This window comes from Phycodurus eques, chromosome 23 (genome assembly GCF_024500275.1).
Source record: "Phycodurus eques isolate BA_2022a chromosome 23, UOR_Pequ_1.1, whole genome shotgun sequence".
NCBI lineage: Eukaryota > Metazoa > Chordata > Actinopteri > Syngnathiformes > Syngnathidae > Phycodurus > Phycodurus eques.
Window position 1 is genome coordinate 213,687 of NC_084547.1, and position 23,349 is coordinate 237,035.

General features: G+C 39.9%; 1 protein-coding gene across 3 annotated transcripts; it reads right to left on the minus strand.

Moving 5' to 3' along the window:
- Positions 1-8,538: 8,538 nt before the first annotated feature.
- LOC133397983 (zinc finger protein 239-like) lies at positions 8,539-15,583 on the minus strand. 3 transcript variants are annotated; one of them, XM_061669492.1, is made up of 3 exons: positions 15,332-15,583; positions 14,727-14,883; positions 8,539-10,195 (listed from the first exon to the last, which is right to left on the minus strand). In XM_061669492.1, the coding sequence occupies exons 2-3, from the start codon at positions 14,851-14,853 to the stop codon at positions 9,093-9,095; spliced, it is 1,230 nt and encodes a 409-aa protein (XP_061525476.1). In that variant the 5' UTR covers positions 14,854-14,883; positions 15,332-15,583; the 3' UTR covers positions 8,539-9,092. The 3 variants fall into 3 exon arrangements, with proteins under 3 accessions (XP_061525476.1, XP_061525477.1, XP_061525478.1); XM_061669493.1 differs by lacking the exons at positions 14,727-14,883; positions 15,332-15,583 and adding exons at positions 11,175-11,267; positions 11,629-12,120; XM_061669494.1 differs by lacking the exons at positions 14,727-14,883; positions 15,332-15,583 and adding exons at positions 11,175-11,267; positions 11,347-11,465.
- Positions 15,584-23,349: the final 7,766 nt, after the last annotated feature.

A 23,349-nucleotide genomic window follows, 5' to 3' on the forward strand; every position in this document is an offset into this window, starting at 1 on the left:
CGAAAGCTGTAAATCCACTGGCAGATGGCAGGTGAGACGCTGAGCTGGAGAAGCTTGGTTGAAAGGAGTTCAGGGATGATGGTGTTGAACGCTGAGCTGAAGTCCACGAACAGGATCCTCGCGTAGGTGTATTTCCAAATAAAAGTCCCGTGAAATCTGCATATTTCACTGTCATAACCCCTGATTTAAAAAAAAAAAAAAAAAAAAAAAAAAAAAAAACATCATTAAAATAGAATCTCTTTGGTATCGCAACACCGAGTCCAGTTCTGGGGGACACGAGAGCACCACAGGTCTCCACCAAAAAGTCCCATCCAATTCTGATATTGCATTTCAAAATAAAAGTCTCCTGAATTCTGCATATTTCACTTTCATTACCCTTGATTTAAAAAAAAAATCTGGCTGTCAAAGTTAAAGCGTTAACTTCAATTTATATACAATAAATTGAAATTATTCCACTACATTCCATTACATTCCACTTATTTTGTATCTTCATCGAAGTATGAAATATTTTTGATACCTTTAAAACCGAACCCTTTATCCAGGTGAGGCAATTGAGAACTGATCCTCATTTTTAATGTCAACCTGGCGGCAGACAGTCTTTGAGGCAGGCTATTTTATTTCATATAGGTGCTTCTCAATAAATTAGAATACTTTTATTCAAATTTATTTGTAATGATCTTTGTATATATGGACAAACAAGTGTTATATTTACTTGACAAATTCTGATGTAGTCAAGCCAGACTCAAATGATCCAGCTGGGTGATGGGCTGAATCCCAAATATCGCGTAAGTATTGACACACGTGAGTTGGCCTGCTGGTGGGGGATCTTCTCCAAAGTCAATTGCACATAGCATTGTAATGGATTCCCATTTTAAATTAAACTGCATTAACACAATCAGAATCAAGTAAACCAACATCGTTTTTTATCTTTTATTGCTGAAAGACAACGAGAGAGCCTCGTTTCACACAATTCAGTGACGTGGATTGCTGTAACTTATTTCGTCCACCAGATGTCACTAATGTTCTCACTGACTCCGAATCTGTTCCGGCACAAATTGAAGGAAAGCCTCAACTTTCAAGAGGCTTTTTTTGTTTGTTTGTTTGTTTGTTTTTTTGCAAAAAGCTGAGGAGCGCACACGCGAATATCGTCATCGCAAGCAAAAAATATTTTCATTGCAAGTAATATTTTGTTTTGTTTCATTTTTTTTTAGCTTGAGTTAGATTATCTCCCAATGTCTGATTTTTGCTTGCAATTCAAGAAGTTTTGTTTGATAGTCTTGTTTTTTTCGTTTACAAAGGAAATATTGTGTGACTTTTGTATACTACAGTTACGCAAAATAATATTTTTCTTAGCGTTTCCCAACCGCTCCCGTTTCCCCGATTGCGCACCAAAATGCCTCATTTGTGTCGTCATTTCCTTTACGTCAGTGGTGCGCCACCAACGGGGCCAGCGAGGGAAATTTAGACGATGGAAACTAAAAAAACTAAAGAATACAACATAGATAAATACAACAAGATGTGTGGTGCTTATTTATTGTATTATTATTTTACTTTTATTATCGCAGCGTTGAGATGATGGATGTCCTTTGATGTTAGACCGGAATCCCCGTGGACCATGAGTTGCTCGTGCCTGGTGATTGGCTGTTGTGACGTCAGAAAAGATGAAAGAGCAAAGGGAAATTTAAGCTTGAACTGGGCTCAAGGCAGGCAGCCTGTGTGTGGAGTGCCTGGCGTGAGTAGTAGTCGACAGCAGCTTTTTGAATGAATGTGCATTTTGTTTCCGCTAGTGGAAAGTGTTGTGAAAATGTGTGCAAGAAGGACAGCAGAGTACGAGGAGCAACTTTGGGGACCGAAAGAGGAGAAGGAGCCACAACGTCAACAACTCTATGCTCCTTTTCATTCTGCAGCCTCTCATTGTGTGTCACAGAGCAGGTTGGCTCACTTCTCTCTCACTTGTTGAGGAAATACTTTCCCCATTTTGAACAGTACTACTGTGTTTATTTACAGGCACTGTGTGATGTTACATTCAATATACTGTGATTATTTATTACTGTTTACTTATACACACAGATACAGCTGCGTACACACACACACACACACACACACACACACAGACTGACTTCTGACTTCTGTAATGGAAGTTAAGTTGAGTGTCTCAATTTAAGAGATGCTACAATACAATAAATAACATGCACACAGTAGACAGTATTTTGACATGAAAATGTTTTTTTAAATTCGCATTTTTTGCAACTTCATATGACAGTCGCATACTTTATAATAGGTGCTTCTTTCCATGCTTAACCAAGGGTTCATCCAGCCATCCATCCATTTTCAACACTGCTTATCCTGGCTTGGGTCGCAGGGCACTGGAGGCTATCCCAGCTGACTTTGGGCAAAAGGCAGAGTAGACGCTGAACAGGTCACCAGCCAGTCACAGGGTAACATATAGACACAGACAACCGTTCGCACTCACATTCATCATTGACTGTCCCAAGGACTGGCACCTCCATAAATAGATGAATTTGCAAATGCAAAACTGCGAGCAGCGGTCCACTGTATTACTATTATTATTTCATGCATGTTATTATTTTACACTTGTTCACATTTTATCGTCAATGTTGACCTGCTTTTTTTTTTTTTTTTTTAATATCCAATAAACCTTCACTCAACGGACTCTCCTAATAACCTTAAATATGAATATAAACCACATGACATTTAAGTCAAACATGACAATTGACGTGTCCAAACCATGTGTGTTTGTCTTCTTGTCTTTCAGACATCAGTGAAGATCTTCATCCAAAGTCAATTGCACATAGCATTGTAATGGATTCCCATTTTAAATTAAACTACATTAACATAATCAGAATCATGTAAATACTACATCAACCAACATCGTGTTTTATCTTTTATTGCTGAAAGACAACGAGAGAGCCTTGTTTCACACAGTTCAGTGATCATGTGCACCTCACATGTGAAAGGTCCCTGGTTTAAAGCTGGCTGTGAACAAGGGCTTTTTTATTATTATTATTATTATTATTATAAATCTGTCATGAAAAGCAGCTTCACCAAAAGGGAAGCTGACAAAAACCTTCTCGCCGTGGGGGAATGAATGTAGAAGAACGTCAAAAAAGTAAGCGGATTTCATTCGGCTTTGGTTGGTAATTTTTGTTGACCTTGTTTTTTTTGTAATTTTTGTTGACCTTGTTGACCTTGTCGTGCAAACGATTATGGACATGGATGGGTGTAAACTCTTCAACAGAGCACTTGGAATGAAGAGCAGTCTGCTCCTGTTCTCGGAGTCGTAAATGTGCTTCCAACCGAAAAATATGTGAAATGTTTCTTTCATTTTTTTTACAAGAAGTTGCCGTTTGTGAGTTAATTCTGGTTAGAGCGTCAGCCTCACAGTTCTGAGGACCGGGGTTCAAATCCCGGCCCCGCCTGTGTGGAGTTTGCATGTTCTCCCCGTGCCTGTGTGGGTTTTTTTCTCCGGGAACTCCGGTTTCCTCCCACATCCCAAAAACATGCATGGTAGGTTAATTGACAACTCTAAATTGCCTGTTGGTGTGACTGTGAGTGTGAATGTTTGTTTGTTTCTATGTGCCCTGCGATTGGCTGGCAACCAGTTCAGGGTGTACCCCGCCTCCTGCCCGATGATAGCTGGGATGGGCTCCGGCACTCCCTTGTGAGGTTAAGCGGCTCAGAAAATGGATGGATGGATGGTTTGTGTAATTGTATAACTTATTTTTAATATTTGATTTGTATAATTTTCTACTGACCTCTTTCATGTTTATTTTATTACTGTCAATGTAACCTGTGAAGTAGCAGACAATTGTACTTATTTGTGCGGTTTCTCAGTTTCAAACTGGAATTTTAAAGATGTTTTTTAAAGGTTAAATATTAAAATGTTTTGTTTCTCAGTTTAGTCCAAATCAGTTTGAGTTATAATATGTGTGGCTTCAATACATTTTGGGAAAGCAAATTTAAAAATAAACGGGGTACTATACTGAATAAAAAGTTGTTTTAATTGACTTAATTTTAACATCGGCGGTGAGAGCGCCGAATCCTAACCACGAGACCACCAGGGACTTCTGGTGTAGCTAACAATACCTTCAATAAAAATTAAAATTGAGAAATCAATTTAGAGACATTTAAGGTCATGGAGCCTGGACATGATGAAATTACTTTCCCTTTACATAATGAATAGGTGTAACATACGCTGGCAAATCAAACATAAAATTAATGATTCCTTTGTGTTGGTTTTACAAACATTAGTTAAGTGATGAGAAGAGGAGAAAATACAAATGTTTATCACATTTTAATCAAGTGCAACCGATGTACATGTTCAAAATAAGTACATTCAAAGGACTTTTTTTCCCCCTGTCTACGCTTAAATTGTGGTTAAATGTCATGTTCATCGGGGAAGAGAGGCAAAGTGGAAACCTGTGTAAATTCAAATTTGTGAACTTGAAACAAATTGCAATTCTTCTCCTGTTTTCTTTCTGACGGGCAATCACTTTAAGCCTAACATAAAGGCTATGAGTTGCAACGAAGCCGAAACAATAGTCTAGAATAGAGGCTAATGAGGCTCTCTCTTTTGTCCAACGTGGCATACATCATGACTCTTGTTTGACCTTTGCCACCTCTACCTTTGCCCTACGCCGCATCTCAACGTGTTCCTTTCGACTCTCCTCGGTCCTCTCAGTGTCCCTCCAAGTTCTAACCAGTCGTCCACCGTGCCGCCTCTATTATGTCATGCGAGCAAAATTGTTCTGCATAATGTTCAATTGCAAACTCGTGATTCTGTCTAATTGTTAACCAATTATGGCTTCAATGTTTATTTTATAAAATCAAAAAAATATGATAAAGTGGAGAGTGACATGAGTGTCGCATTTCATCACCACACAAGATGTGAGCATAAAAGCGGTTGAAATGGTAATCTGTATTAAATGGTGATTCATTTTTTTATCAATACAGTAAAATGTTGAGATGATTCACTTGATCGACAGTTTAATGCCTTATCATGCCTTTCACCTTGTTTCACTGTCGCCCTGGCTCAGCACCCTGCGGGTCTTCAGCCTTGCAGCCAACCAACAGTTTTAGACAGATAACTTTCAACTTTCAGGTTGCGCTGTGATTGTATAGTGGTTAGTACTCTGCGTTGTGGCCTCAGCAAGCCCCCGGTTCAAGTCCGGGTCACAGCGTAGCTAAAGCCCTGCAATTGTTTTTTTTCGTGCTGCTGTTTGAATAGTTGGGACAGTGAAAATCCTCCGCAGGGAAGCCACTTGCAGAGGGTATAGCACCCTTGTGGGGCTAGTGGCGCAATGGATAACGTAGCTAACTACGGATCAGAAGGTTCTGGGTTCAACTCCTGGCTAGCTCGTGCGCAGTTTTGCATGTGGTATTAAACCCATTTTTATTTTATTTCTTCTTTTTTGCACTCAATTTGGATTTTACTTTTAACATCAAAATATCCAATCCAAACAGTTCAGCCTCTCCATTTCAGAAGCAAATTCAACTCGCTGGCAGAAAAGGCTGTTAAAATGGCAAAAAATATATTAATAATCATAATAAATGCTATTTGATTCTGCACGCACATGCAAACATAACGGAACGTAAACAACAATTTTCTACCCACAAATGAGGTATCAAAAGTTGCGTCTCGGCCACTTTTTAATCCTACCTTCTTTATTTTAAATTCTGCGTTATCATCATAACGCAATTCCCCAAAACTTACAGATAAACTTCCATTGAGAATGAATGGGCCTCCAACAATTCCCACATTTAACACTTACACATCATTCATTTCCCGTTCCAACTTCAAATACCATACTAATTGTTAGCATTTGAGCTAATCTCCTGACTTATTATTATATACTATTTTTATTATATAGTATCATGATTCATGGTTTCTGATTCAATTCAAGGATGATATTGGAGTGTTTGGAAAACGATTCAGTACATTTTTAGTCAAAAATTCAACTTGTGTGACAGCGAAATAAATTCCTGCAAACTGGAGAAACTTTCAAACTTTTTTATAAAGGTATCAGATAAAAATAATTATGGATATTATGAACAAACCAAAAAACATTATGGAAAATAATTATGACAAATGCATTTCCACTTTATTTGAATAAAATGCAAATGACATGGTTTCAGGTTTGATGAATAGTAGGTTTACCTGCGACTTCTGATTGTCACGGTTGGTAATTGTATGATGTTGGACTGGACCCAAAAGGAAACGGAAGCGGAGGAAGTAGATGAGAATGGTTTATTAATTAATCGCTCAGCGGGTAGGGCATCCGAGGGGCGATGGTGGTCCGTTGGAACAGGGAAGGTGTAGGAAGTGGAACCATGGGCAGGTGGAAGAACTTGGCGGCATGGCTGGAGACACGGAAGGAGCATTGGAGACGGAGAAGAACACAAGGGGGGAAGTACGATTGCAGGTAGTCGAGGAACTTACGAGGAGGAGTCATGAAAGTTGGCCTGTGTACCACAGATGAACGTCAATACTCTGGCGCTGGATTCCTGGATCTGGCAGGCTTAAATGCAGGCAGTGTGGAGTGCTGATCGGGAGCAGGTGCGCGGATGAGGTGCTGATTACAGGGGAGAGAGAGAGGGAGGCAAAGGCGAGGCAAAAAGCACCATCCGAGTTCCAAAAAAGAAACTGCAGGGACAGACCATGACACTGATGTCTTTTTCGACATAAAAACAAGAAAAAATCTTGTTGTAGTTGAATGTTCAAATTTTTTAATTATATTTTTACCTAGCTCTGAGTAGCTTGTAATGTCCAAGTTCCCATCTGTCCAAGGGTGAGACACTTTCCAGTCTGCCTCCTCGATGATTTTTTTTTTTTTTGACTACTTTGGTCTTGGTCTCTTAGTAAAGTGTCGGCGTTAGCGTTTTGCTGAAGTACAGTATGTGATGGATATTTGTACCGTGGTTCAAATGTTTTTACCAACCGTTTATGTCTCAATCGTCCGATCATGAAGAAAACCTGGTAGAAATGTCTCACGAATTGATGTTTGGCCTCGGCTTGCTTCTTGCGATTGTGGCCTTTCATATTACTTATATTCCACGACTTGTCGACAGCGGCGGCTTTCAGCAAACAGTTTATTGCATGTTTTTTCCTCCATCGATTTTTATTACTGCAAATCCAAAATGCGTCCAGACTTCGGATTTAAACTTTGGTGGACGTTCTCGAACATCTTCAACAAACTAGAACAGTTACCAGTCCAGTTACCTTGACTCAACCTTTGCAGATTACGCTCGTGGAGTTTTGCGTTCTGCTCAGTGTCTGAGCCCCCGCCATATTTCCTGCACTGCGCATGGGAGATTTGGTGTGCTTCTCAGACTGGAGCGCCAGGAAAAAAAAAGTTTGATACTCCCATGATCACTTCACGTCACAGAAATGTAATCGAGTAACACTGCGATTGGCTGGCGACCAGTTCAGGATGTACTCCCGCCTCTCGCCCGACGATAGCTGGGATAGGCTCCAGCACTCCTGTGACCCTCGTGAGGATAAGCAGTACAGAAATTGGATGGATGGATAATAATAATAATAAAAAAATAAATAAATTGTACCTCCATTACCAGATTACTAGCAACCTGTTATTGCTCAGTGACTGTTTTTCTCAATGTCTTTGTGTCTCAAAAGAATTCTCTGCCAATTGACTGTCTGTTGTCGTACAAGAGCGGCTCCAACTACAGGAGACAAATTCCGTGTGTGTTTTCTGACATACTTGGCAAAATACAGATGATTCTGATTTTTCATTGTGGTTAAAGTCAGCCAAGTACAACACTACCTTGACGTACCAGTGCCGCAGTTTATCAATTTTCCACTTCGGCCTTGTCGCTTGGGCCATTTTTTGCTTTGCGTTGCCAGCATTTTGGTTTTGGGAGGGTTTTGAAAGGATTAAAGGCACTTCAGTTCTTTTCAACGGGGAAAATGGATTTGACATACAAGACAATGGAGTGACTCTCACTGTTTGACGAATTGTATTTGATTAAGGATCCCATTTACAATTTTCAACCTTTTCACCAAAAGTCAAACATCGAATCACGATCGATTTCTCTCAATCATTTGCTCATTTGAAAACATTAGACAAACGAATTTTGGCACCGGTGATAATTCTCAACATTTGTCCACAGGAGGCTTTTCGAAGATAGAAAGAAAATGAAAAGATTGAAAAAATAAAAGACGGTAGGCAGAAGACAAGAATGTAGATTTTTGTAAATCAGTATGATCGTAATTTTCTTTGATATTAAACATGGACTTTTTCACTGAAAGCTTCTTCATCACTGCTGTTCTCACTGCACACTTGCGTGTTTTAGGAGTGTGACGTCATGTCGTCACTATCTGATAGTGGCGCTAAGAGGCCGTCTACTTTTCCACTTCGGCCTTGTCGCTTGGGCCATTTTTTTGCTTTCTGTTGAGAGCATTTTGTTTTTGGAGGGGTTCCAGTGGTTAAAAGACATTTCAATTCTTTTTTTAATGGGAAAATGGATTTGATGTACAAGCAAATTGAGTAGCCCTCACTGTTTAAAGGAGTGTATTTTATTAAGGATCACAAATACACTGTAACAGGCTGACATGTTCAAAATGTGGGGAGGCCAAAATCTAGCTGAAAATTTAATATTTCATCAGTAAATGACTCTAAAATGACTACTGAGTGTGTTTTGGAGCGCTTTTCTTCGGTAGACATTTTTTGAGTCCAGCAAGATTGCATAAGTGCCCATGTTCTCACTTTCAACTCGTCCCTTTAAAGCATTTTGGCACCAATGTTAATTCTTCACACTCGCGGGTCTTTGAGAAAATATATTTTCAAGAAGAATACAATCAAATCTGGTAGACAGAATACAAGACTGTAGATTTTTGTAAATCAGGTAATTAGTTTTTCGATTAAACATTTACATTTCCATTAAACATTTTCTTGATCACTGCTCTTCTCACCCGCACACTTGTGTGTCTTAGCCTGATATGTATAAGAGAACATTTGACCACAAACGGTGCAGGAAAAAGGTTTCTCACCAGTGTACGTTCTTGTGTGTATTTATAAACTCCCCTGTTGAGGGAACCTTTGATCACAAACTGATCAGGAAAAGGATTTCTCACCAGCGTGCGTTCTTGTGTGTATTTTTAGGTTTGCCTTAACAGAAAATCTTTGACAACAAACGGTGCAGGAAAAAGGTTTCTCCCCAGTGTGTATTCTTGTGTGCGTGTTTAAGTTTCCCTTCTGAGTGAATCGTTGACCACAAACTGAGCAGGAAAAAGGTTTCTCACCAGTGTGCGTTCTTGTGTGTTTTTTTAAACTTCCCTGTTCAGAGAACCTTTGACCACAAACTGAGCAGGAAAAAGGTTTCTCACCAGTGTGGGTTCTTGAGTGTATTTTTAAATGTCCCTTCAGAGTGAATCTTTGACCACAAACCGAGCAGCCAAAAGGTTTCTCACCAGTGTGGGTTCTTGTGTGTCCTTTTAAGTGTTCCTTCTGAGAGAATCTTTGGCCACAATGTAAGCAGACAAAAGGTTTCTCACCAGTGTGCATTCTTGTGTGTATTTTTAAGTATCCCTTCACAGAAAATCTTTGACCACAAACAGTGCAGGAAAAAGGTTTCTCACCAGTGTGGGTTCTTGTGTGTCCTTTTAAGTGTTCCTTCTGAGAGAATCTTTGGCCACAATGTAAGCAGACAAAAGGTTTCTCACCGCTGTGTGTTCTCATGTGTTGTTTCAAAGTACTCTGATTAGCAAGTGTTTTCCCACACTGAGAACATTTCCATTGTTTGTTGTCAGTCTTAAATGTCATATCAACTTCAGACTGTCCATCATCAGAGTGTGACGTCAGGTCGTCACTGTCTGACAGCGGCGCTAAGAGGCCGTCTGCTTGTGATTCTCCACAGTGGTCTCCACCACCGTCTATTGTCATGAGTTGACTTGAGCTGCTGGTTGGAGGCTCCACCCCTGTGCTCTCCTCACTTTTAACTTTGTCTTCACTCTTTAAAGGAACACCAGTCGATGGAAACTTGGTGATATCCTCCTCCTCTTCCTGACTGATGTGGGGACGCAGTTTTCGCTCCTCTTTTTGAATCGAAATGGGCTCCTCTTCCTCTTTGATATGGTGGACCTCTTCGTCCTCCACTTCCTCTTTAATGTGAAGGGGCTCTGGCTCCTGCTGGTCAGTACGAAGATCTTCAGTGATGTCTGTAAAACACAAGAAGACAAACACAAATGGTTTGGAAAATCCGTTCTCATTCTGTGACTAATGTGTATAATGCAGGGATCAGGCATCTCTTTCATGTGTGTAACGTATCTCAGATGCACAGAAATTAGCAGGGGCGCATAAAGAACGATCAAGCTGCATTTTCAGACAAGCCTAAACACATAATATACTGAGAGAGAACTAGAGCAATGGCTAACACAACAGACATGCAAAACACCAAAGGCATGAAAAAGGTGACAAAAAAAAAAATAAAAATTGTATGGGGGTGGGCGATCTCATTCCGGCCAATGACAGAGGATTGTTATCCTGACATGCACAAAAGAAATTGTGCAGTGCAGTAAAATGGTTCAATCATTTGGATATGGCACATTTTTTTCCAGGTAGTGGCATCTGGTAAAAGCGAAAATGGTAAAAGCGAAAATATTCATGAAAACATAGATTACTGATGCATGCAACTAAACTTTTTATATTGTACTGATATAAATACCCGTTGTGACTAAAATATTAAAAATGACTAAAAAGATTTATTCCAAAAATTACGCTAAAAAGTATTTTATTTGATGTGAGACCAAATGAATGCAGATTGACGCAGAATGTGTTTCTCTACGGAGGCCAAACAAAGTTTGTCGAAGTCGAGTTCGCATACTACATCCACTGCAGATCTACTTCTTTCCAAATTAATACTGCATTGATTAATACTGCATTGACAGAGTACACCCATCACTACTTTACCGTACTAAAAGATAATTCATCAAATCATGGTCCGGGTAAACTTGTCTCGATGAATTTTGAATCTTCCCAAGCTAGTTTAGCCTAGCTTAGCTTGCCAGCCGCACACAAAGAGTGACGTTTGTTAGCAAAACATTTTTAAGCAAAGATCAAGTGTGAGGATAAAGTTTTGTGTGACATGTGTGCAAGTATGACAGCAACGTACGTGGAGGGTTAGCTAACTTAACTCACGCTCAGTCAAATTGACTAACTTGAGCCAGCTGAAATGTTCCTTTGTCCTTTCATCTTTGCTGATGTCACAACCACCCATCAACAGGCCCCGCCCTTAACGGACCACACACAAGACTTCAGACATTACACTGTACACAACACAACAAGTAATAAGAGTGGAACTACTCATAACCTCAGCCGTGAGGCATGCTGGGTCGCCGTCAACTTCGCTGATGTTACAATACGTTGACAAGACGATGGAACATGACTTGGACAGGCCGCTCAAGAAGATGAAACTAGAATCCCCCCCCCCCCTCTAAAAAAACAAAACAAAACATGCACTTTCTAACTGTACAGACACAGAAAAGGCTCCACAGTCTTCCTCATAGCTCTGCACCATGATTAGCCAGGCTAGCTAGCCAGCTAGCTAGCTAACATCACTAGTCGCCAGATTATTACATCCAATAACACATACAAAATGGCAGCGCAGCAAAAGACGGTGTCGCGCAACCACCTCAGCGGCTCTGCACTGTGATTAGGGTAGCCAGCTAGCTAGCGTCACAAATCATCAAGTGACAAAGTTACTATTCTTCGCCTCCATGGCAGCTTCGTCACTGGCACAAGACGGCAGCACGGAATGTCCCTGGAGCAAATGAGACACGCACAGCTGCGGAACTCCCCCCGGCGAGCCGCCTGCACGATGAAGTTACAGTCGCTGATCATCGGGACACTGAGTCACCAATCACTGCCTGCATGGCGGCTTTGTTGGCAGATTACCATGTCCAATAATGCGCGGACAACAACTGCGAGCTAACAAGAATTTTGTCATCAAAGTTGGGTTAGGAGGAGGCATTGCACACCAAAACACAATGACACTTTACGGCACTGGGTCGTAACTGCTATATTGCCTGTTGGAATATGGCATACGGCCATGAGACAGGCAACGATTAGGTATCTTCAAATACAATAAAAGCATAAGATAATCGCAACAATGAAACATATTAATTTGCCAAGTATGTCAAAAAGACAAGGAATTTGTCTCTGGTAGTTCGGCCGATCTTGTATGACAACAGACAGCTACTGTGAAAAACTCTACTTTGTCGAGCGTTGGCATAATGTGATGACTGGTGCATTTGACAGTAACCAGTAAAATGGTTCCATCGATCTAAGTCGATAAAACTCAAAACATTTGGGGTGAGAAGTAATGCCTAGTATGAACAAATATGGCACGGTGAGTGGAGGGCTGGGCAATATGGGACTTTTTATTTTCCTGATAGTGGCATCTGGTAAAAGAGGGGGGAAAAAAATTAAAAAATAGGAAACTGTACACTAGATTACGAATGAACGCAACTGAACTTTTTATATTGTACAAAGTCAAATGTCTGTTATAAAAACATTAGCAAAATGACTCAAATGTCAAGCTGTATTTTCCCAAAAATACCCCAAAAAGTACAAACCCAATTCCAATGAAGTTGGGACATTGTGTTAAAGATAAATAAAAACAGAATACAATGATTTGCAAATCAAGTTCAACTTATATTTAATTGAATGCACTACAAAGACAAGATAGTTAATGTTCAAACTGATAAACTTTATTGTTTTTAGCAAACCCTGAGGGATCAAAGGTCACAGGCATTCAACGTCGGTTTTCGGCCTCGCCGCTTACATGCAGTGATTTCTCCAGATTCTCTGAACCTTTTGATGATATTATGGACCGGAGATGATGAAATCCCTAAATTCCTTGCAATTGTACGTTGAGGAACATTGCCCTTAAACTGTTGGACTATTTTCTCACACACTTGTTCACAAAGAGGTGAACCTCAGCCCATCTTCGCTTGTGAATGACTGAGCAATTCAGGGAAGCTCCTTTTCTACCCAATCATGGCACCCACGTGTTCCCAATTAGCCTGTTCACCTGTGGGATGTTCCAAACAAGTGTTTGATGAGCATTCCTCAACTTTCTCAGTTTTTTTTTTTTTTTGCCACCTGTCCCAGCTTTTCTGGAACGTGTTGCAGCCATGAAATTCTGAGTTAATGATTATTTGCGGAAAACAATAAAGTTTATCAGTTTGAACATTAGATCTCTTGTCTTTGAAGTGTATTCAATTAAATATAGGTTGAATGTGATTTCCAAATCATTGTATTCTGTTTTTATTTATGTTTAACACAATGTCCAAACTTCATTGGAATTGAGTTTGTATTTTATTTGATGTGAGACTGCGAGACAGATGTGCTAACCAGTCATCCCCCATGCCACCCACTGTAGATATACTTCTTTCCAAATTAGTTCTGCATTGAAGGCTCGACAGACATCCATCACTATTTTACCGTACTAAAGCATCATTCATCAAATATTTGTGTCCAGGTGAACTTGTCTCGATGCATTTTGAAGATAGTTTATCCTCGCTTAGCTTGCTAGCTACAAACAAAGAGAGACATCAGGTCACCAGATTATTACGTTTAATAACAGATACAAAATTGCAGCACATCATATATATTATGTATATTCCATTTATAATAACTTTAGTGATGGATTGCTACTTTACTTTACGAGTGGAGGATAGCTTGACCGGCGTACATACCTACTGGGGGCGTGCCTTTAGCGTCCTCCTTCACACGCACCCTTCCCCCTTTGCGTCCGCATTTCCTCTGTACAAGCAGCGCGTCGGTAGGAAATGCTCCCAAGTCAGTCAAGCGGCGCGCTCATCACACAACAACATTTAGACATTTTGGAACTCTGTGCGCACATAAGGCACGCCGCATTATAAGGCGGCGTCCATTTTGGAGAACATTTACGACTTTTAAGTGCGCCTTATGGTTGTGAAAATACGGTAAGAATTATATTTCCAAACTGCACAGGTTCTGCTTCAAGCAGAAGTAGGGACTGGTTTCAAGGACAAATGACAACCAGATGAGATCCCATTCACTGCCACCAAAGAATCAAATTCAGATGTGGATAAAACTTTGCTAGATTCTAGGCGCAAGGTCCAAAAAAAAAAAAAACCTGGACGATCGAGCAAACGGTAGAGGAAGAGAATTACGACGGAGAAAGTGCAAGTCTGTCATGTGTTCATGCATCTTTGTCTCATGTAAATTCTGTACATAGTTGGTTATCCTTCTAAATACATTATTTTTCTGTACTTTCTCGGTATTGTTTTTTGTTCAGATGTTTGAGGTTTTCACAAAAGGAAGAAAATATTGGTGTCAAAGTCATTGTTCTGCTTGATCTGTCTGCTTTCACAAAAAAAGGCTTTTCTTCCCTCCAGAAACAGATTTGGCTGAAAGTCGCCTATATTTGACTGCTGATTACTAAAGAGGTACAAACAAACTTTTTTTTTTTTCTTCTGATGAAAGAAGAGTCTGATCTTTCTTTTAGTGGTTTTGGTGTTTACATCGTCATAGCACACGATATTCTGTGGGGTGTGCAAATTGAGTGAAAATGTCTGGCAGTCTTGGGTTCCCTGCTCAGGGAACGGCTGGCATTGAATGAGTTAAATGCTTCATCGAACGGGAGGCTGTAAATAAACACAGGAACAGCAATAAAATTCGAATGCATGCAACAAGTGAACCCACTTGCTCTGTGTAGCACAATTCGAGGCTGCAGATTGAACGCAGCGTCCAGTAGTTGACGTTGTGGCTCCTCCTCCTCTTTTGGAGCCCAAAGTTCCTCCTCGGACTCCGCTGTCCTCCTTGCACACATTTTCACACGACGATCACAACACTGTCCGCTCTACGTTTGGAGGGATGAGAAAAGGCAAGTGATAATCGGACATGGGGAAACAATTCAACGAACATTAAGAGTTGGACGTTGTGAGTTAAACAGTACGTTAGTTAAAACGGCAAAGCACCAAAGTCAACAAAAGGAAACGGTGAGACGTAATTGTGTATTGGAAGAGATAACAGAGATGGAGAAGACAGCCAATTTTAGACTTCAGGAGGAACGATGATGAAACATGAATAATAATAAACATGCTAGTCAACAAAAGGATCCAGAATCCAGATGAAGATAATTATAATACAGAACGATTCAGAAAATAATTGTTTGAGGATATTAGTTTAGTATCTCAGACAAAGCTTACAGAATGTAGTAGTTGGTGCGCGTGTGTGTGTGCTATTTTCACTCGATTTAAGTGTTAGCATTAGATACTAGTAGGTGGTGTAAAGAAGAACACTTTTACCTCACGCTTGATCACAAACGCGTCTCTTTGTTAGCACGCTAAGCTAAGCTAGGCCGCGAAGCTTCAACGTGCACGAGACGACTCCAACCGGACACGAAGATTGCACGAATGATGTTTTAGTCCACTAAAGTCGCGATCAGGGGCGTCAAGCGTCGAGGATTCGCAACATTCGGTCGAAATTCGGGAAGATTTGCTGAAGCACGATCGTCCCTCCTCCCGCATGGCGAGAAGGGAAAGGAGATGTATTACCCGTGATCCTTTACGGCAGAACTATTTAAACATTAGAGCAACCGAGGACTCCACTAAAAGAGGTTTGATAAAGATCTGATATTGTATTTCCCCAAAAAGTTTGCTGAAATTTGCATATTTCACTGTCATTACCCCTGATTTAAAAAAAAAATAATATTGAAAAAAAATATATTCAGTATCGCACCACCAAATGCCCCCCACCCCCCCAAAAAAATAAAAACATAAATAGGTGATTTTACAAATGCCGAGCCATACCATCATTGAAACTTGCACTTTATTAATGTCGACGTTTTCACTTCATATTTTATTGTTGTTGTTGACCTCGCTGTTTGTTTGTTTGTTTTTTTTTTTTTTTTTTTTTTTTCCAATTAATTTGAACTCATCTGGCTCCCCAAATAACCTCAGGGGCTTTTCCACCAACCAGCCCAGAAACTTTGAGTTCCCGGTAGCAAAAGGTTCCTGTGGCCCATGTGGTTTGTGTTTTCATCGCACTTATGAGTTCAGGGGAGCTGAAGCAAATGAGGCTGATGTTGATCATCACTGACACATACTGGATCAATAAAAAAAAAAAAATGCTGTTATTTCAAGCTTTCAAGTTAGTCTTATTTTATATCTTTATCTAAGTTTCAAATATTTGTGATACCTTTAAAAGCTAACCCTTTATTTATCCAGGTGAGGCAACTGAGAACTGATTCTCATTTCCACTGCCAACCTGGCTGCAATCTTTGAGGCAGGGTGTTTTATTTCATATAGGTACCGCCGAATCAATTAGCATAGATTTATTCAAATGTATTGAGATGAAAAAAATATTTCTTTTCCGTACACAAATAGGCACAGGGAGAACTCCACACAGGCGAGGCCGGATTGGAATTTTCAGAGTTTTCATGTGAAAAGAATTGCCCAGGTCCGCTCGAACCCGAACCCGATGATTCAGATATTGATGTTTGGAGAATTGGTATCTATAATTATCTCAATAAAAGTGCAATGAACATTGTTACGATGTGGGAAAAACCTGAACTGGGGTCCAGGTCATTGTGATTGAGACCTACTATTCATCAAACCTGAAACCATTTGATTTGCACTTCATTCAAATAAAGTGGAAATGAATTTGTCATCATTATTTGCCATTATGTTTTTTTTGTTTGTTCATATTAGCCATAATTATTTTTATCTGATACCTTTACAAAAAATTTTGGGAAATTTCACCAGGACTGTCCAATTTGCAGGAATTTATTTCGCAGTCACACTGGTTGAATTTTTGACTAAAAATTGACTGAATCGTTCTCCAAACACTCCAATATCATCCTTGAATTGAATCAGAAACCATGAATCATGATACTATATTATAAAAATAGTATATAATAATAAGTCAGGAGATTAGCTCAAATGCTAACAGTTAATATGTTATTTGAAGCTGGAATGGGAAATGAATGATGTGAAAGTGTTAAATGTGGGAATTGTTGGAGCGCATTCATTCTCAATGGAAGTTTATCCGTAAATTTGGAGGAATTGCGTCATGATGGAAATGCAGAATTTAAAATAAAGAAGGTCTGATTAAAGAGTGGCCGAGACGCAACTTTTGATACCTCATGCGTGCAGAATTAAATAGCATTAATTATTATATTTTTTGCCATTTTAACAGCCTTTTCTGCCAGCGAGTTGAATTTGCTTCTGAAATGGAGCAGCTGAATATTTGAAGCTGAAATGTTTGGATTGGATATTTTGATGTTAAAAGTAAAACTCTAATTGAGTGTGGACAAAAAAAAAAAAAATTGGGTTTCATACCACATGCAAAAACATGCACAAGCTCACCAGGAGTTGAACCTAGAATCTTCTGATCTGTAGTCAGACGCATTATCCATTGCACCACAAGCCCCACGCAGGTACTGGGACTTCGGCAAGCGCCTGTGGAGTATTTACACTCACCCGCGCAAAAACAAACACCACTAAAAAAAAAAAAAAAAAAAAAAGCAACTGCAGGGCTTCATCTATGCCGTGACCCGGACTTGAACCGGGGTTGCTGCGGCCACAACGCGGAGTACTAACCACTATACTGGCATGATGGGCATTAAACTGTCGATCAAGTGAATCATCTCAACATTTTACTGTATTGATAAGAATATTCATCAACATTTAATACAGATGACCATTTTAACCGTTTATATGCTCACATCTTGTGTGGTGATGAAATGTGACACTCATGTCACTCTCCACTTTATCATATTTTTTTATTTTATAAAATAAACATTGAAGCCATAATTTATTAACAATTAGACAGAATCAGGATTATTTTTGCAATTTAACATTATGCAGAATCATTTTGATCCCATGACATAATAGAATTCAATAACTGTCCCTCGTAATGTTCTTGACAACATTTTTAAAATGTAGAAATTCAAATTGGGACAAATTGTTCTGGAAGTGAAGTTTTATAAATTGGCAGCTTCCGACACCCGATTGGTTTGTATGCGATCCATCCAGGGACTACGAATTGAGATGGCGAGGCCCCCGTTGAACACAACCGAAGAACACATTTTGCTCCTCCTGCCTTGAAAACAAAGCCCCAAACGCTCAACAATGAGCGGTGACCGTGATTTCATCATTTTTGCTGTTTACACTGTATGCATCGTACAATTGCCTCCCCAGTACGGCAGCCTTACACACGGCATCTCTACCGGTCGGGTTCTTGCTGCTTCCTGTTCCATTCTCTTCCTTCTCCCCCAATAGGAGCACCACATCTTCCTCCTCCTCCTTGTTCTCCAAGACCAGCACCACCTCTTCACTGCCACCACGGGGTCACCCAGTCCCTCAATTACCCCTCTGCTTGTGACCTCAACCATTGATGCTGCTGCTTATCACAACAAAAGAATAATAATCAAAGCAAGAGTTATGTTCTTAATACACAAAGACAATCCATGTAAGAAAATGCCATAAATTACACACCTACACACACCCACTATTTTTTGCTCAATACAATGAAATTATCAGACATTTCTAACACCATCAATCAGTTTTGTCAATAATTAATTGCACTTTAAACGCCCAGTTTTCCATCACAAAAATCGACCTGTCTTGGTGTAACATCAGTCGCAGAGGTGGACACCAAATTCACTGCATAGCTTGTGTGGAATAAGGAATTTATTAAATTGGCAGTATTAACTCATATTTCATATAAAATCGCTGTCGAATTTCCCCACCTCCAATTTGACCAGTTTTAACGAAAAAAACAAACAAACAAACAAAACAAAAAATCTTGCTTGAGTTTCCAAACATCGCTTCGTTCAAGTTGATATTGTACTTTTCCTTGCTATCATATAACCATTGTACACTCACAAGAACACAGCATTAACGCAAATTTATGCTCAATCGCTAATTGAATATGCTGAAAAAAATTTAAATTATTAATTTATGATGAAACAAATTTATAAGGGTGCTGTAGCAGCCTGGTTGAAATTAAGTTCCAGATTAATGATGGTCAAATGGCCTTTAATATCTATGTCATTCCTATGACCACCGTAAGAGTTTGTCTCCTTTCTCAACTGAGAGAATATATTTTTTTAAAATAACAGTTCTTTCTTTCCTTTATCCTTGTTAACCATTTTCTCTGTGCATCTCTGTTTTAGCTTTTCGCACCTTCACCATTAACCAAGAAAACAACTTCCTGCGCCGTCATGAAAATCAAAACACATCCAGCCATACGACCGTCAAAATAAAAGCACTCAAACACAGAAAAATCACAACAAATCAACAACAAGTAACTTTGTTCCCTCCTTTTTTTAGCTCCCACCATTGAAGACTGATTTGACTTGGCATGAACAAATGTTTACTCAACTCGCCTACAAGACACAAAAAGGGCAAAAATGTTACAACTTTGATCATGCAACAATGGCCACAAGCCTTTCAGATCTTCTGAAATTTGACCTACAACCCTCAATCCACATCATCATGAGGGGATGCCATCAGACTACACCTTATTGGATATTATAAAAAAACGATAAAATTATATCTAACTTCAGACAGTGCTCAGCAGAAAAATACAGGAATAATATTAAAATTGGAATGTATTTCATAAAACAAGTGAGAGAGAAGTGAACCCACCTGCTCTGTGTAGCACAATTCGAGGCTGCAGATTGAACGCAGCGTCCAGTAGTTGACGTTGTGGCTCCTTCTCCTCTTTCGGTTTTTCGGTTTGGTGGCCTCAGTATTGTATCTCTGCTTTTTGCAGATGATGTGGTTCTGTTGGCTTCATCAAGCCGTGAGCTCCAACTCTCTCTGGAGCGGTTCAGAGCTGAGTGTGAAGCGGCTGGGATGAGAATCAGCCCCTCCAAATCTGAGACCATGGTCCTCAGCCGGAAAAGGGTGGCGTGCCCTCTCCAGGTCGGGGATGAGATCCTGCCCCAAGTGGAGGAGTTCAAGTATCTTGGGGTCTTGTTCACGAGTGAGGGAAGAATGGAACGGGAGATCGACAGGAGGATCGGCGCAGCGTCTGCGGTGATGCGGACTTTGTATCGGTCCGTTGTTGTAAAGAAGGAGCTAAGCCGAAAGGCGAAGTTCTCAATTTACCGGTCGATCTACGTTCCTACCCTCACCTATGGTCACGACCTGTGGGTCATGACCGAAAGAACGAGATCCCGGATACAAGCGGCCGAAATGAGTTTCCTCCGCAGGGTTTCCGGGCTCTCCCTTAGAGACAGGGTGAGAAGCTCGGTCATCTGGGAGGATCTCAGAGTAGAGCCTCCTCCACATCGAGAGGAGCCAGATGAGGTGGCTGGGGCATCTGATTTGGGTGCCTCCCGGACGCCTCCCTGGTGAGGTGTTCCGGGCACGTCCCACTGGGAGGAGACCCCGGGGGACGACCCAGGACACGCAGGAGAGCCTACATCTTTCGGCTGGCCTGGGAATGCCTCGGATCCCCACGGAAGAGCTGGATGAAGTGGCTGGGGAGAGGGAACCCTGCTAAAGCTACTGCCCCCGCGACCCGACCTCGAATAAGCGGTAGAAAATGGATGGATGGAGGGAAAATGTATGGATAATCTTAAAAGATGTCTCTCTAACTTTGTTCCTAATTAGAGATCTCTTCGGTAGGAGCCGAAAAGAGGTAGGAACCAGACCACCAGTTGAGAATCATGCACTCGACCACTCCTGGGGCCTCATGTATAAAAGGTGCGTACGCGCAAAAATTTGCCGTACGTTCTTTTTCACAGCAAAGTTGAGATGTATCAAGAGTGAAATGACTTCATGGCCGGCGTACGCACGTTTCTGACGTTGCTGGTGATTTTAGTCGACACTTCGAGGTGATGCTGGGAAGGGTTAGAGAGACACATGGATTAAAGCAATTCATCCAAAAAAAAAAAAAAAAACAATGGTGGAAAGTAACCAAGCACAAGTATGGCTGTGTGGATGCGATGACAAGCCCCACGGCAAACTTGTCCTTGTTTGGGTCGTACGGACGGTTGAAGGTGATGTTAACCTGGAACTCTTGCCCTCTACGGACAACGAGATTCTCCGAATGGTAGAGGGCCGTATGGTGGAGAATCTTGTTGGTCTCATCTCGTTTCTTCATCATGTCCCACATCCCAGATGTCGAGGAACTCAATTCTACGAGCAATTTGTAAATATTATTTAAAATCCCAAATAAGTCTTGGGCATCCCCTAAAATTGTTTTATTCTCTTGTCCCTGCCTTTGTTGACCAACTTAAAAATCAAATATACCAGTGAAAATTTATTGGAAATCAGCTTTTGTGATTTTGTTGATACAGCTTCCTTGTCGTGACTAAAACAAGTAATAAATATCCTCTCAAGTTATGGCTACTAAACCTTTTTTGCCATCTAGTGGGAGAGAGAGAAAAAAAGTGAGCTACATGAAAGAAGCTAATTGCTCTGAGGTAAGTCCTCTCTCCCATTTTTTTCTAATTTTTTTCAAATGAAATGTCACTCAAACCGCTCAACAACAGAAAAATACATTAATACACTCCCCCCCCGGTTTATTATTATATAGCTAAGTTTGTTCTTGACCAGTTCAGCGTAGCAACTAACACTTGTTCCTGCAATACCGTAAACCTTCCTGCAATACCGTGAGCTTTCCCACGATATCGCATTAATTATCATACCGTGACATAAATACCGTGATAGAATTGAAACCATGAGATATCGACATCATTACATCCCTAATATAAATACATGTATATATATATATATATATATATATATATATATATATATATATATATATATATATATATATATATATATATATATATGTGTGTGTGTGTGTGTGTGTGTGTGTGTCTGTTTGAGTGTATATGTTGCAAATTAAATAGCTTGATGGTTGAACTGGATGATCAAAGTTGGTTTGATGGTTTGTCACCTGTTTAATATTAATGCTAAAATGAGTGGGCAGTAATTAAAAAAATTGGTGCCTCCATAAGATAAGCAGAAAGAATTAGGAAAAAAAAAAGGTATTGTAATGGAAAATGTCTCTACTCATCACAAGTGAAATTTAGCTTGACACAAAGTGACAATTGTCTAAAAACAACTTTTTAGGGGATAGGGTTTTAAAAGTTGTTATCTGGCAGCACAATGACAACCACGTTACATGTTTGGACGATGATTAGCCATGCGAGTTATTAGCATGCGTATCTGTCTGCTCAGCCGACAAAAAAAGCCTTCTGTGACGAGGTGACAGGAGCAGAGTTCATCCTGTTTGACTGTCAATCATTGGGTCATTCATCTTGTCAGTCGTATGCACAAAACTCTGGCATGTTTCCGACAAGATAAGAAGTTGCGTTCTTCGGCAGAGGTAGCAAAATCACTCACCCTAAGTGTTTAAGTAGATGTACAGATACATGTGTAAAAAAAAAATAAAAAAAATAAAATAAAAATAAAAAAGAAAACACAAAAAAACTTCCCAGCTGAAGTACGGCGTCAACATCAATTCCTTAAATAAAGGTAAAAGGTACAGACTGAAATGTACTTTGTACAAAAGTGAAAATGATTTCATCATATTCACTACTCTATTGTATAACAGTGGACACAGCTTTGCTGCAAGATACATTTTGACAGGTCTTGCATGAGCAAAACAAAACGAAAAATTCTAATACATTACATACACATACGATGTATCACGCCCTTTCTGCATGATATAAGTTTTAACTTCAAATAATAAAGCATTAAAAGTGCTGTATTTTGTTGTTATTATTATTAGTAGTAGTAGTCGTAGTAGTAGTAGTATTTTGTATTATATTTTTTCCCTCTGATCTTTGTGTTTTTGTTTTCCTTTTACAGAGGAAGTAAGCATTTTCAAATGTTGGGAGTAAAAGTATAAAGTCAGACAAAATAAATACTCAACTGAAGTAGAGATACCTGAAAAACTTTCTATTCGTTTCTGCTTCGCTTTCTTTTTTTTTAAAGGAATAAAACAATTTTGCTACTGTTTTATGCTTAACATAGGTCAAAATGAGTCTGTGACATGGTTTAAGGTTGACATCTATGCGGATTGTTTATTTGGAAACTTTTGAACAAATTTGGAAAAGGAATGAGACGGGTTCATTTTAGGGCACTGCTGTTCAATTTTAGGGCACTACTGTTCAATTTGCGGCACTTCGGGGTCACTTCTTGTCCATTTTGGGGCACTTTCATTTCCTGTCGAATTTTAGGCTTTTATTTTGAAAATCTAGGGAATCAGCAATTTGGAATACTTCATGGTTTGGATGAAATGAACACATTAAAGTTGGAACGGTTCAAATCGATTGGAAAGGTAAATTCATACA

Coding starts and splice junctions, on each gene's coding strand:
- LOC133397983 (XM_061669492.1), bottom strand. CDS start 14,853: ATGTGTGCAAGGAGGACAGCGGAGTCCGAGGAGGAACTTTGGGCTCCA. Junction 10,196..14,726: donor AATTGTGCTACACAGAGCAA/GTGGGTTCACTT, acceptor TGTGTTTTACAG/ACATCACTGAAGATCTTCGT.